This window comes from Neofelis nebulosa, chromosome 2 (assembly GCF_028018385.1).
Source record: "Neofelis nebulosa isolate mNeoNeb1 chromosome 2, mNeoNeb1.pri, whole genome shotgun sequence".
NCBI lineage: Eukaryota > Metazoa > Chordata > Mammalia > Carnivora > Felidae > Neofelis > Neofelis nebulosa.
This window is the reverse complement of record NC_080783.1, coordinates 90,535,205-90,553,789: the sequence shown is the minus strand read 5'-3', so window position 1 is coordinate 90,553,789 and position 18,585 is coordinate 90,535,205. Positions and strand designations below refer to the sequence as shown.

The following is an 18,585-nucleotide window of genomic DNA, read 5'->3' as shown; positions in this document are numbered from 1 at the left end:
TTTTATTACACATCTACTCTTAAAATTTCTATCTCTGCTTGGTTTCTAAAATACTGCTATTGTTGATTTCCCTTTTTCTGTAACTGTCCTTTTCAATTGCCTTTATGTTTTCTCATTCTGGGTCTTAAAATATGTTCTTCCAAACTTCTTTTTGGTGATACAATACAATTTCATGGCTTCAATATTTGTCTCTCTATCTGAATGCTTCAGGCTCATTTTTCTGATGCTAGGCTCATTGTCCCTTCTAAATGACAGAACTTCATTCTCAGTCTTTGTCGTATGTCTCGAGCATGTCTCTGGATGCTCAGTAGGACCCACAGGGGAGAAAATTCTTCTCACAAACATTGTTCTGGTAGCATAGGTTCTGTAGATTTCTGTAGACTAGGTTCTCTCAGTGGTAGGTCTGCTCCATACTCAAGTCCAACATGACACGATATGCTAGCAAAGTGCCTTACTAGCTGTATACAATAAATGGAGCTTAGTTTATTTGCTCCATTAATTTATTGTTAATTTATCTGCTATTCATAAATAAATGGGAACTGGTTGCATATATTCTCTAAAATGTTCCAGCAAATTTTCATGCAACAAGGTAAATAAATAATAAACTGTTCAAATTTAACTGGATAACCAATAGTAACTAATGTTAAATACAGTGAAAATATAACTAAAGGCATTAAATACCTATAATCAATAATAAATATTATTAAGGAATACTCATTGACACAACTAAAGATTGGATTGCTCACAAGAAAAATGGAAATGTCTTAGATTTTAACAGAGTTCTTTAAACTTCACTGGCCTTGCAAGATCCTTCCATACCAAAACTAGTCTCAGTAAAGATGACTGATTCAGAAATAGTTCATAAGAATAATTAACAGAAACTAAATAAATTTGGTACAAAGTTAAATTATTTGTTAGTTTGTTTTTTGGTATTAGGCAGACCTGGAAATCAAATCCTATTAGATATTTATTAATTGTGTGTTTTTGGAAAACTTAGCTTTCCTCACTAGATCTCATTTTGCATCTCATTCTGTAAACTGGTGATAGTAATGCCTACTATGTGCTGGTAAACCACATGGCACAATGTCTGCCATACAGCAAGTATTCAATTAGTAGCGGTGGTATCATTATTACTACCATTAGTATTAATATTATTGTTAACATATATTAATTATTCATATTATTATATTATTATTACTACTCTTAGTAGTAGTGGTGGTATTGGTATTAATATTACTATTATTGTTAAATAAATTATCAACAAATGTTATTATTTAAATTCAACTGAGTACATATTCCTTTATTAAAAAACTACATATGGAATCCCCATACACATTATTTTCCATATGTATTCTTTTGAAAATAACATGCCCATTACCCAACCTATATATTAGTTCAAAATAATGTTTTAAAGTATTTAACAAAAACTGAATCTTTTCTATTATATAGGCAACCACATGGATATCACAATGATTTATCATTATTCCTTGTTAAATGAGCATTAACTTTATAGGATTTGGGTATAGTTTACCTCTAGATAAATGTGCCTATTTGACTATACGTTACTTTTAGTTATATAGTCATAGCCGGCCTCTTTCTCTGATATGGGCAGACAATATTGCTTATTGTCATTGATAATAGGTAATGTCTTTGAGCACTGAATCAGGAACAATCTAGTTTCTTGGATTCTAGTTTTCTTAACCACTCTAGTTCACATCTGAAAAATGCCACAATGTAGACATTACAGAGTGATAAGCATTAAATAAGGTAATACATCTAGGAAATTTGCCAGAGTTCTTGGCATTTATGAAGCATTCAAAATGTAGTAGTCACTAATATAAATATTTTCTAAAATATTACAATTACTGAATATATATTCCATATAGAAATCGCTATTTGATTGCTAATAACTTTAGAGTAAAATTTGCTGTGTAGCTTTGAGTCAAATAATATATGAATAAATATCAATAAAGATGCTCAAAAGCATATATTTGTATCTGAATATCATAAAGGTGATCTGTTGGGGGCACCTGGGTTGCTCAGTCGGTTAAGCTCCTGACTTCAGCTCAGGTCATGATCTCGCGGTTCATGAGTTCGAGTCCTGCATCGGGCTCTGGGCTGACTGCTCAGAGCCTGGAGCCTACTTTGGATTCTGTGTCTCCCTCTCTCTGCCCATTGCCCCGCTCACAGTCTGTCTCTCTCTGTTTCTCAAAAATGAATAAACATTAAAAAAAAGGTGATCTGTTGGCATTTTTCAGTAACATGATGTAATACTGGTGTCTGTCTTTAAAAGCTAGATTTATTTAATAAACGGTTTTTAAGCTGATTATAAAGATGCTACTCATCAGTGCAATTTAATCAATATTGTATGACTTTAAGCAGGCAAAATTACTTCTCTGCTCAATATTGGACAAATAAATCATTACCCTTTTTTTTCATATACACATAATGCTTGAAAATGTGTGGTTGATTACCATGAAGAAATGCTAGCAAAAGTAATTACATGTGAGCTTCCTATGAGACAGTGACAGCGTTTATTATTTCTGAGAGGTAGATACCTGCTAGTGAGCATCACTAGTCAGTTCTCTTTCTAAGCAATTTATTTGAATTCATACTCATTTGTCAGTGTGAACCTTGCCTCTTATACTGTTTGATTTGGTACTGGTTGAGTAAGTCTGGTGCTTGTAAATTTTTATCCCTGGTTGTAATGTTTTCTACCTACTGGTCTTCTATGTATACAGTCACTGTTTAGTTCAAATAGTCTGATAAACACATTGAGTCTAAGTAATAGCATTTAATTGACATTTAAACTGCAGAATGTATTTACAAATATTTACATTTAATATTCTATGAAAATACTCTCTAAAAGTTACATACTCTTGGGGTACCTGGGTGGCTCAATCGGTTAAGCATCTGACTCTTGATTTCAGCTTAGGTCATGATCTCACACTTGTGAGACTGAGCCCTGAGTCAGGCTCTGTGCTGAGTGTGGAGCCTGCTTGGGATCCTCTCTCCCCCTCTCTCCTTGCCTCTCCCCTACTCATTTTCTCTCTCTCTCTCTCTCTCCCTGTCTCTCAAAATAAATAAATAAACATTAAAAAAATTAAAAGTTACATGCTCTTTACTCACAACATCTTTAGTATTTGAACAAAACCCACATTCTTGTTCTTTTATATAGGATAAAAATAGTAAGTTGGGAAATAAGTCACTACAGCATTATTTAGTTGGATACTAGATTGCTATCAGAAAGTTCTTCTCCTGACCTCTTACCCCCAAGACTACTCTGCTTTGTGAAATCTGTCTTCACTTCTGACTTAGATTCAATAAAAGTTTTGAATGCTTTAAAAAATTGCTACTCTTTTTGTTTTTTTTTTTTTTTTTTAAATTTTTTTTTCAACATTTTTTATTTATTTTTGGGACAGAGAGAGACAGAGCATGAACGGGGAAGGGGCAGAGAGAGAGGGAGACACAGAATCGGAAACAGGCTCCAGGCTCTGAGCCATCAACCCAGAGCCTGACGCGGGGCTCAAACTCACGGACCGCGAGATCGTGACCTGGCTGAAGTCGGACGCTTAACCGACTGCGCCACCCGGGCGCCCCAAAAAATTGCTACTCTTTTTGATAAAGAGATTTGACATTCTACTTTTCCACTTTATTTAATGTTTTCCTGCACTGAAAGTGAGTGCCCATTTATACATAATTTTAGTAAGTTGACTATAGCTGTCGAGTTGTCTTAAGCATCATAAAGATTACAGAGAACTATTCACCAAACCTGAAAAAGAAAAGGAAAAACTGTGGACTTTACCTAGCGCCCTCCCAGTACTACTTAATATATTCTGACATGTTTCAAATTATAGGTCACAATCTATTTATACCTCTGGAAAGTTCGTTTTCAGCCAGCTTTGTGAAAATGAAACTGAACTATTTTTGTCCTTTCTGTGAATAGAAGGAAGCCAACTCAAACCATCCGAGATTAGCTTAGAAAGTCATAAGACTGAATAGCTTAGTACTGCTCCCACCATGTGGTCCAAATGAACCAGTAACTGTGCTTCATACAGTCAGCAGCAGAATTAGAGAGAATCTTACTTTCAGTCTCTCACAGGTTTTTTGAGAAGGTGCAAGGACTGAGAACAGCACCCGCCACTCATAAGCAGTCTAATATATATTAATTACCGTGATCAGCAATAATAATAATTATTACTTTATTACTTTCTAACAGCAATGCATGTTACTTGGGGAACTTAGAAAATAGATACATACAGAGAAGGATCTATTTCCTTATATAGACACTTTACGTACACATTTTTTCCATTTTGGACTCATATAGCCACTTCTTGTCCTTTTTAACTTCAAAATGCAATGTGAATTACTGGATCTTATGATGTTTCTATTTTTAATTTTTGAGAAACCTCAAAATACCATTTTCTATAGTGGTTACACTAATTTTCATTCCTACCAACAGTGCATGAGGGTTCCCTTTTCTCCATATCCTTGCTAACATTTGTTATTTCTTGTTTTTTTTTGGTACTAGCTATTCTGACTGGTGTGAGGTGGTATCTCGTTGTGGTTTTGATTTGCATTTACCTGATGATTAGTGATGCAGCATTATTTATACTAGCCCATATATGGAAGTAATCTAAGTGTCTGTGGATAGGTAAATAAAAATAGGATACATATGATATGTATGTACAATGGAAGATTATTCAGCCATGAAAAAGAATGAGATCTTGCCACTGTGATGACATGGATGGACCCAAAGGGTACTATGCTAAGTGAAATAATTCAGATAGAGAAAGAAAAATTCCATATGATCCCACTTATATATGGAATCTAAAAACCCAAACAAACATATATAAAGAGTTGACCCATAGAATAAACTGGTGGTTGCCACAGGGGAGGGGTTAGGGAATGGGCAAAATGGGTGCAGGGGAGTGGGAGGTACGGGCTACCAGTTATGGAATGAATAAGTCATGGGGATGAAAGGTACCAGCACTGGGAATATGGTCAATGATACCTTAATAGCACTGTATGGTAACAGATGGTAGCTACACTTGTGATGAGCTTAGCATAACGTATAGAGTTGCCAAATCACTCAGTTGTACACATTAAATTAATGTAACACTGTGTGCCAACCATACTTCGATAAAAATACAATACAGTACAATATGAATATTTTCCTGTATTATTATATATTCCACAATTCTGGTTTTATTTATCATATAACATTCATCTTTTAGGTATGTTTTACATACTATTTGAACTCAGGTTTCTATCTCTAATTTTACATTATAAATAACAGTATATTGAACATCTTCACTTCTAAATATTTTGTTTTTTATCATTATATAATCCTTGGGATATGTTTATAAAACTGACATTAGTTAATTAAAGAACACAGAAAATTTTTAAAACCCTTGATGAGTGTTTTCAAATTACCTGCGTCAAGATTTTTACCCTGAACATTTTCTTCTTAGAGTGATTTGAGGATGCTGGTTTCACGTGTGTGCGACTGGGCTCCTGTGCTTTGTCCTCTCCAAACTCCTCCTCCCTCTTTTTCCTCTTATCTTCCTTTTTTCTATGTTTGCGTGTATGTGTAAGACTTGTCTTCTGTCATTTGCTCATTATGCTTTCTGGGTTTTTTTTCCTACTTGATTTATCATAGCTATGTCTTTCTATGTCACATATTTGTTAACATTATATGCACTATTTTATGTTTTCGATTTTACATTTTCAACTTAATATTCTCTTGGATTCTTAAAAAAGCAAGTAGGACCAAATATCCAGCTCTCAGCATTCCCTAAATATAAACAATATTTATGTTGAGGAAGCTAGGACATCAAGCTTAATTTAAATGAAAACTTGCTCTCATATAAGTAAAAGTGAAAGAAAAACAAAGATGGGCAGTTAAAGGTGGGCATGCGTACCCTTTATCATGATGTTAATTAGGTGGTTGTGTACTCCATGTCCTAGGTACAGATGTGACTTGAGACACATCAGTGTTCATGTTTTGTCACTACTCCCATGATGTTTTCAGGGTATCCAAAAGTTCCTAGCTTAACTGGGAGAGAGAACACTTGGAGAGAACACTTTTAGGGCAGCCAATATTTGATGGCAGTGCCATCATCTATGCTACCTTCATATTGGGGCCAGTGTCCTGAACACAAAGAGCCTGAATGAATGAGAAAGGAAAGTCTCACCGTCTACTTGCTTACAATTATAAAGCCCCTGCCTGTTGCAGGAAGACATAGTGAGAAGAATCTCCCCCCTCCCCCACCCCCCACCGCCTTTCCTTACTCCTCTTTACTCCTGTTTCAGTTGTGGGGACAAAATCATTCATTGCCCAAGTCCACAGATGTGGTTACAGAGAAGGCTCAAGCAGAGTTTTTGCTTCTTCTTTTCATATTCATTTAAGATATTCATTACAAATGTTATCTACTATAGAAAATTGTATTGTCACTCCTTTGCCTAGCCAGTCCTGCTTTTATGTATTTTCAAACTTCCCAAATTAAAAACTGCTTTCCCTTCTGCATAACTCCAAACTGTATGAGTGGGAATATTTGGCTATATTGCCCCAAATTTACAAACTCTCTTGCTCTATTACTCTAAATCAGCTGTGTAGAAAACCTTGATTCATTTTGATATGAACACTGAAATTTTAAATAATAGACTTATAAGAGTAAGGAAAATACCAAACAGCATCAACATACCTTAGATTATAAATATTTATAAAAGTGAAGATTAATTGTAAATATATAAATATATTTAATGACATAAATACCCTCATTATATCCATGATGAGAAACATTCTTAAATTATTCTTTATTTTCTATAATAGAATGATTGAAAAATTCAATTCTTTACTCTCATTTCCATTATTTTGCTCAAGGGAAACTTTATCTTAATTTCCTCCTATGAGGTCATAGAAATGAACTACATGCACCCTTGCTGATATAATCAATGTCAAACGATTTCATTTTATAGTACTTTTCTATATGAATATAGTTCATATATTTTATTTTTAGCTTTCTCTCTTTCAAAAAAAAACAACTTAAGGAATGAGGAAAAACTCGTTCCTAGATGCAAAATTTTAATTATGCCTCTCAGATGTGTGCTTTTAATTAACTGGTGACATTTCCTTTGTTCAATTATTACAGTTCTATACAACTGTCATAAACTTATACATTTTAATTAAAGCTGCCCCAAACCCTAGTCATATAGTGTCCACATAGGAATTTGCCAAAAGGCTTAACTGTAAGTAAACCAACAATGAATAAATCCATGAATTGCCCACTGGGATTTATTTAACAAATTAACATTTGTGTGGAGATAATGAGGTTCTACAGTCTATAATAGTAAACAATGTTTTTATAAACCCATATTTTTAAAAGTAAAAAACGCTTTGTAGATGACTTATTTGGATATGATATTATTATAAATAATTAGATGCTATAAGACAATAAACTTCATGGCCATATCTCAAGCTGAATTCATATAAGGACTCATTTATATAACTAATTTGAAAAATAATTTTTTTGAACATGTTATCTATGTAAATCAAGATCTAATACTCTATCTGGGTGCAAAGATAAAATACATGTACTAAGAATACAGCGAGATCTGGACAAATGATTTGAATCAAACACTAAAAGTTGTGCTGTATCCACATGTAGTTTGGGATCCATTAACAGGACAGCAAAATCAATAGAGATTTGTCCTTGTGGATCCATTGCTGGTTGAGTAGATATTCATAGTCTGGAGTACCAAACTCTTTTTGGCTTAAATAGTTCTAAAGATAAATATAAGAAAATCATCTGGTTGTAACCCAGTAATTTTTATTATCTTAATGAGAAAATTAACAAATTATAAAATCTTTATACAACTCATTTGTAAAAGAAAAGCTTCTTCCCTAAAGAAATGGTATCTGTGTTACAAAAATACAATTACAGTGTCCTAATATCCTTTTACTTCACATTAATTCAATTTTCATTTGCATATTCAATGATGGTCCCAGTACTACAGTTTCTCCCACAACAATGGAATATACTCTACCATAAGGAGTAGCTTCTCCTAGGCAGAGTGAAAATATGTAGTAAGATCTGGTGCCTTTTTATTTCAATCAACTTGCTGAATTTTTTTTCAGAATTCTATTAAGTAGTTAGAATACCTTATCAATTAGTCATAAGTTAAAAATATTTGTAGACATAAAGGCAAATTTAAAGAAATAGTAATGCTTTTACTATTAGAATGCAAATCAGAAACAGTTTGGTTCCTCTGAACTCCACTGAAAATGCTTCTTCATGTGGCTCTTTTCAGTTAGCATTATGCTAAATACTTCAAAAAATAAAATACGCAATAGAAGCAGTGAGAATTCCCAGTAAGACAGAAATTAACTGTGTAGGGGATGTGAAGATCATATGGATTAATTTTCCATTTGACTAAATTTGCATTTATTGTAGTAGAATTAAATGTGCATAAATTGCACTCTAATAGTTGCATACTGTCTTTTAGACTGATTTTTGGAATTTACAAATTATATTTTTATTATGCATTGGGGTTAATTTTTTCCCATGGGAACATGTTTTAAATATAATAGAACTAAGTAGAAAAATATGTTTTAATGTTCACTTATGCACTGTAGAAAATCCTTTTTGCAAACACAGCTATTGCGTAGTTTAATAAGAATTTCAAGTATATCTTAACATGTAGTAACCTGATATTTTCAAAGCATATTATACACTGTATTAAAATACCAACAAAGTAGTTATAATTTGAGATAGGAATTATGATGCTATCAGGTGTAATGATATAGTATATTGATATTTAATTTTTTAATTTAACCTAATTTAACTTAATTTAATTTTTTTAATTTATTTATTTTGGGAGAGAGAGCTTGTGAGTGGACTAGGGGCAGAGAGAGAGAGAGAGAGGAAAGAGAGAATCCCAAGCAGGCCCCACACTGTCAGCACAGGGCCCGATGCAGGGCTCAAACCCATGAACCATGAGATTATGGTCTGAGCCAAAACCAAGAGTCAGACGCTTAACTGACTGAGCCAACCAGGTCCCCCTAATTTAATTTTCGAAAGCAAATGATGTTTAGAATTAGGCAAACTGTTTAATTAAAAAAGAACATGTAAAAGAATGAAACTGGACCATTTTCTTATACCATACACAAAAGTAAATTCAAAATGGATTAAAGATCTAAAAGTGAGACATGAAACATAACAATCCTAGAGAAGAACACAAGCAGTACTCTATTTGTTATCAGCCACAGAAATTCCTTTCTAGATATGTGTCCTGAGGGCAGGGAAACAAAAGCAAAGATAAACTGTTGAGATTTCATCAAAATAGAAAAGCTTCTGCATATGAAGGAAACAATCAACAAAACTGAAAGGAAACCTACAGAATAGAAGAAGATATTTGCAAAGGACATATCTGAGAAAGGTTAGTATCCAAAACCTATAAAGAACTTATTGAAACTCAACATCCAGGGGTGCCTGGGTGGCTCAGTCAGTTAAGTATCTGACTCTAGATTCTGACTCAGGTCATGATCTCAGTTTGTGAGTTCAAGCCCCATGTCGGGCTCTGCATTGAAAATGTGAAGCCTGCTGGGGATTCTTTCTCTCCCTCTCTCTGTCCCTCTACTGCTTGCTCTCACTCTCTCTCACAATAAATAAATAAACATTAAGAAAAAAAACCTTCCATATCAAAAAATGAATAATCCAACTAAAAAATGGGCAGAACACATTCTTCCAAATAAGACATCAAGATGGACAACAGACACATGAAAACATGCTCAACATCACTGATCATCCGGAAAATACAAATCAAAATTACAATGAGATATTACCTTACACCTGTCAGAATGGCTAAAATCAATAACACAAAATACAAAGGTGTTGGTGAGGATGTGGAGAAAGGGTAACCCTCTTGCACTGTTGGTGAGAATGTAAACTGGTGCAGCCACTCTGGAAAACAGTTTCTCAAAAAGTTGAATATAGAACTACCCTACAATACAGCAATTGCACTACTGGATATTTCCCCAAAGAATAGAAAATTACTAATTCAAAGGGATACATGCATCCCAATGTATTATCTACAATATTATCTACAGTATTATCTACAATAGGAGTATTATCTACACTAGGCAAATTATGAAAACAGCCCAAATGCCCATCGACTGATGAATGGATAAAGAAGATGTAATATACACACACAATGAAATATTACTCAGCCACAAAAAGAATGAAATTTTGCCATTTGCAACAACATGGGTGGAGGTAGAGAGTACTATGCTAAGTGAAAGAAGTCAGTCCAAGAAAGATAAATACCGTATGAGTTCACTCATATGTAGAATTTAAGAAACAAAACAAAGGAGCAAATGGGGCGGGGGGGAAGAGGGAGAGGTAAATCAAGAAAAAGCTATTATCTATAAAGGACAAACTGATGGTTACCAGAGGGGAGGTGAATGGAAGGTGGAATAGGCATGGGGATTAAGGAGGGCACTTGTTGAGATGAGCACCATGTGTTATATGGAAGTGTTGAATCACTATATTGTACACCTGAATGCTAACTAACTGGAATTTAAGTAAATTAAAAAAAAATCTCTACCTTGAAATATCAAAATTAAATAAAATTAAAATAAAGAAGAACAGATTTTGGAGACAAACATATAAGGCTTATAAAACTGGTGTTACTTAATCATTCTAAGCCAGCATCAGAATATCTATGAACACTGAGCCCTGATACATGGCAGGCACTCAACACGTGATAATGATCAGTACCATTGCTAATTTTGTGACTAGAACTTCACTACTGAATTTAGAACAAACGCTACTGATTGTGGTGAATTAACAATTATATTTAACTTGTGTTTATGTATTCTTTATTAAGACATCAGGAATTATATCTGTACCATTAAGTATTTTCTTTATGTTTTTCACATATAAGGAAAAATGCAAATTATTTTAATATACAGTGACATCCACATATTTACCCAGTGTTGATGGCATACAAGTTCCTCCATTTTGACAGTAGTTGCTACAGTGATTGACTTCACATCTGTCTCCTGAATAACTAGGCCAACAGTGACACCTCAAATCACCCTTCTCATTTAAAAGGCATCTTCCTCCATTTTCACAAGTCAGTTTGCATGAATCATCTGGTTATAAGAAGAAATGTACAAATTAGCATGCTATTCAATGGATGGTAGAGTAAGGACAATTTAAATAAATAAAAATTAAATATTAGGATCTACTTTTTTAAATAAAATTCTCCAAATAAATACCTCTACTATAAAAGTAGAAGAAACAAAATAGTATAAACACTACCTGAAAACAGAGAAATAGATGTTAACCACTGTTGAAGGTTGAATACAAATATTGAATTAACTGTTATCCTTCAGGTGTAAAGAATTATCAATCGTTTCTTATATCTATTAAAACTTTAACAAAACAAACTGAAACTTCCTAAAAATATAATATTTTATAAGCAATGCATTTTCTTTGTGATATAAGCAAACATGGCCTATTTTTAGGACTATTTGATATTTAAACAAACTAAAATATGGAGGATAAATTTAGAGTATATATACATATGTATATATATATACACACACACATATAATTTGTGGTCTAGAGAAACATTTAAATGAAAGTATATTCTTTGATATACATCCTTATTAACTATGTATAAACAACTTAAAACTAAAAGTCACTTAGATTTGGTAAAAGAGGTTGATAAAACAGTGTCAGAGACATTTCCATATGTAAAATTTCCATATGGAAAATGATTAGGCACCGTCTGTCTACTTAATACATTTTGGTTGAGGATAAGAAAGGATAGTCATTCCCTTGGGTTGCAAAATTATTTTTAAAAATATGATGAGTCTGATTTATGATAAGAATTGGTTTGGAATAATTTTTCAGGTTATTTTTCTATGTGTGCTAACATGGCCTTGCTCCATTAGAAACACTGCTTTACTTAGGGCAGGCCATAATGCCCAATGGAACACAAATGATTGAGAACACTGTAAGAAGCATTCGGCTCTAGAATATGTCTTCTACTAGAGTCATGTCTCTTTTATAGTGAAGTAAGGTCAAATCAAAATAGCCTGTATTCCTTATTCAAGATATATTGGCCCATACATAGTAGAAGCTTTAATGTATCACTGCAATAATCATAAAAGCACCGTAAAGAACCTCAGTGACTTCAAATTAAAAAAAAAGAAGATTCAAATATCATATCCATTGTCATCAATAGAGACTATCAGCTGTACTAGACAATTCTGAGACTTGCCTCATTGTAAAGCAAAGAGTTGAATATAGAGGTTGAGTTCTCAAGAAAGATCTAGAATGGAATTATAGGCTTTCTTAGTTTAAAATTCACCCAGACATTTCTAATTCATTCAGCATAAAAGATCCTAATTGGAGCTGTGAATGTAAACAGTGAAGATAAATATTTAAGGCATTATGATCACAGTTAAGATTATTATGTGGGGAGTTCATTTTCACCTGTAAATGTTCTAAGTGAACTACATAGATATTCAAAATCTAGGGGTGCCTGGGTGGCTCAGTCTGTTAAGCATCCGATTTCAGCTCAGGTCATGATCTCCCAGTTCATGAGTTCAAGCCCCACTTTGGGCTCTGTGCTGACAGCTCAGAGGCTGCAGACTACTTCCGATTCTGTGTCTCCCTCTCTCTCTCTTCCCCTTCCCTGCTTACACTCTGTCTCTCTCTCTCAAAAATAAATAAACATTAAAAAATTTTTTAAAAAAGCCGAAATCTCTACATGTTAGGACAAGTGCATTTCTACAATGGGCCTCGTAGGCAACAGAAATTTTAAAATATAACACTGTTTGATGAAATAGAAGTGGAGTTTCAAAACCTAACTGTAATAGTTTTATAATGAAAAAGAAGGCTGCTTTTGCCAATAACTAAATCACTCCTAGAAGCCAAGCTCCAGCAATTATAATCAACTATAGGAAAGAGCAGGTGAATACTTTTCCAAGAATGAGTAGCATTTGAATTTCAAATTTCTTACATGAAGATTAAAAATATTCAGTGTCTCATCATTTAACAATAGCAGCTAGAGAAAGACAAGTAATTATAAGGAGCAGAAAACTTGGCTGTATCAAATGTTAATGTCAGGAAAAAATTAATTGGCATTTATCTACACCAATCAATAATTCTGAAATCTCCTTATTTATATTCTTAAATGAGGTGGTCCAAGCTGTCTGCTACCAAGACTCATATGCATAGAGGCCAATATGAATATTTTTAACACTCTGATTATTTAAAATGTAAGATTTTCTTTTAAATTACAAAATGAGCTTTTAGGAGGTACCTGGAATCATGTCTTTCAATCAGATCTGAAAGAGTAAAACTGAAATTTCTTAAAAAGTTTTAGATCTTAGGGGCGCCTGGGTGGCACAGTCGGTTGGGCGTCCGACTTCAGCCAGGTCACGATCTCGCGGTCCGTGAGTTCGAGCCCCGTGTCAGGCTCTGGGCCGATGGCTCGGAGCCTGGAGCCTCTTTCCGATTCTGTATCTCCCTCTCTCTCTGCCCCTCCCCCGTTCATGCTCTGTCTCTCTCTGTCCCAAAAATAAATAAATGTTGAAAAAAAAAAAAGTTTTAGATCTTGAATAAGTGCATAGTTAGACAAACATGCTTTCTCATTCTAAACATAAAACTATAAAATTTGGTGATGTAATATAGCGAAAAACCTGCTTCATTTTCCTACCTACTTCATGATAGATTTATCTTAGAGTGCTGTGTGCCTACTTTTTGCAAAGCATGGTACTAGGCAGTTTATATATGTCCTTTCCAGTATTTTCAGTGACTCTGGACGTGGAAAATACAGGTGACATAGAGGCACTGGGGTGTGCTGTGTGACAGTTAAGAGTGTAGAATGCCTAGGTTCACCTTGGGATGACAATCAACTGAGCCTCTCCATGCTTTAGTTTCCTAATCTATAAAAATAGGGGTAATGATAATACTATCATTGGGGATCTCGGGGGAATTAAATACAATAATATACATATACTTACATTGTGCTTTGCTCATAAACCTTAAAAATATTGGTTATTACTACAACTAGTAGTAATATTTATTGTTAATCTAATTTTATACAGGAGAAATGGAGACTAAGGGAAGGCAGGGTCACATAAATTAGTTAAGTGATAGATCTTGGCCTAAAACAAAGCTCGACCTCAGATCTACCCCAGGCCAACCTCTTCCTGTATATTTGTTGGCTTACTGGATAAATAAACGTGGATTATTAGATAAATTATTTACACTAAGCAAAGAAGAAAAAAGGAGTGTTATGTAGAAGAGATATTAATGTCGAGTTATATAGGGAAAACAGCAAAAAGTATAGGCAACTTGACCATAAAAACAACACTGATAACATCTGAATCGATGTAAAGTCACATTGGTGGCATTAGTAGAATACTTCTGTGCAGAATCTTAATCTCTCTCTGAAGGGTCTCTAATACAGGTAGACACAGTACATAGGGGGCACCTGTGAGATCATTGGTTAAGAGTGTATGTGGAACTAGTAAAAATGTGGCACATCTCTTCACAAGGATAGACTGATATTTAAAAAAAAATCTATTTCTGAGAGGTTAAAGAGAAATATGTGGCGACACATAGTTTACCTACGTGACCATGTCAGAGCAGCTAGTGAAAAATGTGCCTAATAACATTTGAAAATGTTCATGTAATTCTCTTACTTGACCATCACAGTTGAGATCACAGCTACTCTGGTTGGAAAGATAATCAATAAAAAGAAAGGGTGCATTCTAGTGCCAGTGACAGCTTCCTTTTCAAGAACCGGCACTAAAGTACTCATCCAAAATACCAATCATGACTTACAATTAGCTCTCTGTTAAGAGAGTTCTAACCTTGCCACCCACAACAGTACTTCACACATGCTACACCCTAACTAAAATAAATGACTCACTATTTTCTTTACATGCCTTATTTTCATGACTTTTCAGTTCCTCTGTCTTAATGTTCTGATCCCTCATTCCCACTTAATCTGAATCCCATCTGTCTTTACAGACCTTGTTCTAAGGTCATATTCTACAGAAAACTGTAATCGATTCTCTAACTGGATGATCATCTGAATTCTCACAGTAGTTTTAACTCTGTCTCTTCTGTACCATGTATCTCAATTGACGCAAACATCTATCTATTCATCATTTCACCTTTACATCCTCTTCAGCTTTGCATATCCAATGCTTAAAGAATATATATTAAATGAAAGAGCTGTGATAGTTTTAGACACTTACAGTATCGTAAAGGTAAAAGTCTTCCGATTGTATGTAACTCCCAGGAGACAACAATGAGAACATGATATGGGTGTAGACATGTTTACTAAGGGCAAAGGCACAGTGTTTACGTGAGGAGTTCCAACAGAGAAAAATATAGCAGGTAGAAAACCCTGCTATGAAGAGATCCTAAGTGTATCTCAGTGGAAAATGTGATCCTCAAGGGATTTTGGAGCCCTATATTTTTGTCTGTGTCATAAAATTTACTGAGTGTTAATTTTCTTTTCACTTAATAGCAATTTGTTTTTCCATTATGGTTAATGTCTTGATTATGAGGGAACTTAACGTCAGTTTACCTGGATAACTGAGAGACATCTCTTCAATACTATTTTGGTTTTTGATTTTTGTTATTTTATTTTTGATTTTTTGCTGTTTATTACTTATAAGCATCTGAAATAATGTTTCACTTTCTAAAATGTTTGCTTTATTTTTTTTTTTTAAATTTTTTTTTTTCAACATTTTTTATTTATTTTTGGGACAGAGAGAGACAGAGCATGAATGGGGGAGAGGCAGAGAGAGAGGGAGACACAGAATCGGAAACAGGCTCCAGGCTCCGAGCTATCAGCCCAGAGCCTGATGCGGGGCTCGAACTCACGGACCGCGAGATCGTGACCTGGCTGAAGTCGGAGGCTTAACCGACTGCGCCACCCAGGCGCCCCTAAAATGTTTGCTTTAATGTTAATGTAGCTTCTAAAATATGAGTTCTAAGACTGAATAAATCTTGTCAGTTTTGTTTCAAAATTAGTCCTTAGTTTCTAAATTAGTGTTATGTTTAGCTCATAAGCCCTCAAAATATTTATTAGTATTATTAGTAGTATGTATTGTGAATCAAATTTTACACGGAAGAGACTACAACTTCATTTCTTATCCTCAGTTTGTAAATTAGTGTTTGGTGCATGGAAGTTGTTCACCATGAATCTGATGAATGAATAAACCTTAAAATGGCTGGGTTTAACCTAATAACAAAATGGCATCCTGGGAAATATCATAATCCTCGCTGGTAAAAGAGCTATATAAAAGTATCTTGATTTGGCATTTGACTTCAAAGTTCTTAATCTAGTCTTAAATGTATAGCAAGTGCTCCGTGCAGCTCTGTGAATAAATGAGGAATAAATTGATAGAAAGTCATCATCAGAGAGAGTAGTTTACATAGGCATTCCAGAACCAATGATATGAAGGCAGCTATACTGATGATTGAGTAGCTAATTCTGTTCAGTTTCAATAGCTGTGAAAATTTATCATACAAATTAATTCATTATTTACAGAATAATAAAGTTTACCTACCTAACAGGCTGTCATCATTGCAAGTACCATTAATCAAGTATTTTCCTTCTGGGCACACACAGGTGGCTCCAAAAGGATTCAGCAAACACAGGAAGTCACACACTAAGTCCAAGCATGGATTAGGTACTGATTAAAACAAAAGAAAACAAAGAAATTCATAACTATAAGTACAATAGGCTTCAAAAATGTAAAATTTAACAAGGTGAAAGGATGCAGTAGCAATGTTGAAAAGACATCCTATCAAATTGCTTTCGGGTGTATGTCTTTTCAATGTTACCATTCTCCTTTATACGTAAAGAGAAAGTGTTAACCAACATCCATCCATAATTTACCCTGATTTACATTTCTTCTCTCCCAAGAGAGAAGAAAGTATTCAAATATATGCTTTGTCACTCTTCCATCTGATGTATTTTTGGTAAAAGAGTTGCTCTGAGATACCGAAGTACAGTTTGGGTCTACGTAAAACAAATCCAGCCAACCGAAGTCTTGAGGGACCTAATACTCATTTTAGATAGCTTCAGAACTGCTGAACAGACAGAAACAACTTCCCCCTTGTACTTACAAAGACTTATAACCCATATGTACTTGTTCAAAACACAGAGGATATGACTTTTTTTTTCCTCAACACCACATTTAACATGGTTTCCTTTACATCAGGTTGAAGTTTATGTGCATGTAAATGTCTGCCACATTTATTTTTGTCTAAATTTCTCACCAATTAGCATCTTCTGCAGTCATAACTTACTCCACAGCTCTCCTTAGAGAGAGGATCTGTCGTTAGAATGACTATAAAAATGGCTTTCACTCTGTTAGAACCACTACTCAAACACCTATTATACTTAGGGCAGAGTTTTATTTGTTTATGTAGTTTTTACGAAGGTGGTAATATTTGACTATGAATAAGAATCAAACAGAACTAGAGAATGATAGAGAGTGTACTCATATTAACCTTGGAACTAAATATGTCAGATCACAGGTAAAAAGCAATAAAACCTTGGATAGCATTTCAGAAAGTTCTTAGGGGGCTATGTACTATTTTAATCTGTTTCTAGAACTGATTTAGATAATTACCAATTGTTGCCTTTCCAGATAATTGTACCGAATGAGGTAAATATCTTTTTATTTGCCATAAACATTGTCAACAAATCTTACACAGTTTCTTGAAGTGTAAACTCATACATAAAGACATTATTTCAGCCACTTTTTTTTTTTTTTTCTACTTTGTTCTTCAATATATTTGGTAGTTGTGTTTGGAACATATCTTTCAAGATAATTACATCAACCATTTACCTATTCCTTTCTAGGAGGGAAAGTAACAATAAAAAAGTCACAATCAGAGAAAATATAACCCTTGAAAGCAGTACCCCTAGGATGATTTTAAAGATGGAATGTTGATGTTATGATTGTTATTGGTTATCAGTAACAAGAGTCAAAATGGCTAATGATGTATTTCACTACTTGCATGATTTATATATAGACTCACAGGTTTTATTATGACTTTTAGAAAAATAGAAGGAAACTTTTGTTTTAAATAACCAAGTCAATTCTAATTTCAAGGAAACACAGTCCAACACAAAATAAACTTTTGTACCATTTATATCTTCACTGTAGTGATTTAAAACATTTAGTGACTTCAAAATTAAAGTTACTTAACTCTTGGGATTAAGACATTAAAAGAGTTAAAATATTTTAAAATACTGTCTTCTGAGAGTCATATGGAAAAAAAATTCACCAATATCAAAAACAGTATAAAATATACTTACAGTCTAGCTGTTTATAGCGATGAGATATCAAAACACCTTTCGTTTTATCAACATCTAAAGCTAGGTACTCTACTGAACCATGGCCAAATTTTTGTACTCGAAATACACCATTTTTAGGTCCTGCTCCATATATATAATCTTCAAAGATATCAATCCTATGTGGATGTAACAAGCCTAGAATTTTTAAAAGATAGAGTTATAAAAGTTGCA

The 18,585-nt window shown here is 33.9% G+C and overlaps 1 protein-coding gene across 3 annotated transcripts in view; it reads right to left on the bottom strand.

The window, feature by feature from the left end:
* Nucleotides 1-18,585, bottom strand: part of LRP1B (LDL receptor related protein 1B) — a 1,890,044-nt gene that overhangs the window by 75,975 nt on the left and 1,795,484 nt on the right. For all 3 annotated transcript variants that reach the window (XM_058715410.1, XM_058715409.1, XM_058715411.1), the window contains exons 81-83: nucleotides 18,376-18,549; nucleotides 16,613-16,738; nucleotides 10,994-11,158 (exon numbers count right to left, since the gene is read on the bottom strand). In XM_058715410.1, the coding sequence (XP_058571393.1) occupies nucleotides 10,994-11,158; nucleotides 16,613-16,738; nucleotides 18,376-18,549 (465 nt within the window). The remainder of the gene's footprint in view (nucleotides 1-10,993; nucleotides 11,159-16,612; nucleotides 16,739-18,375; nucleotides 18,550-18,585) is intronic.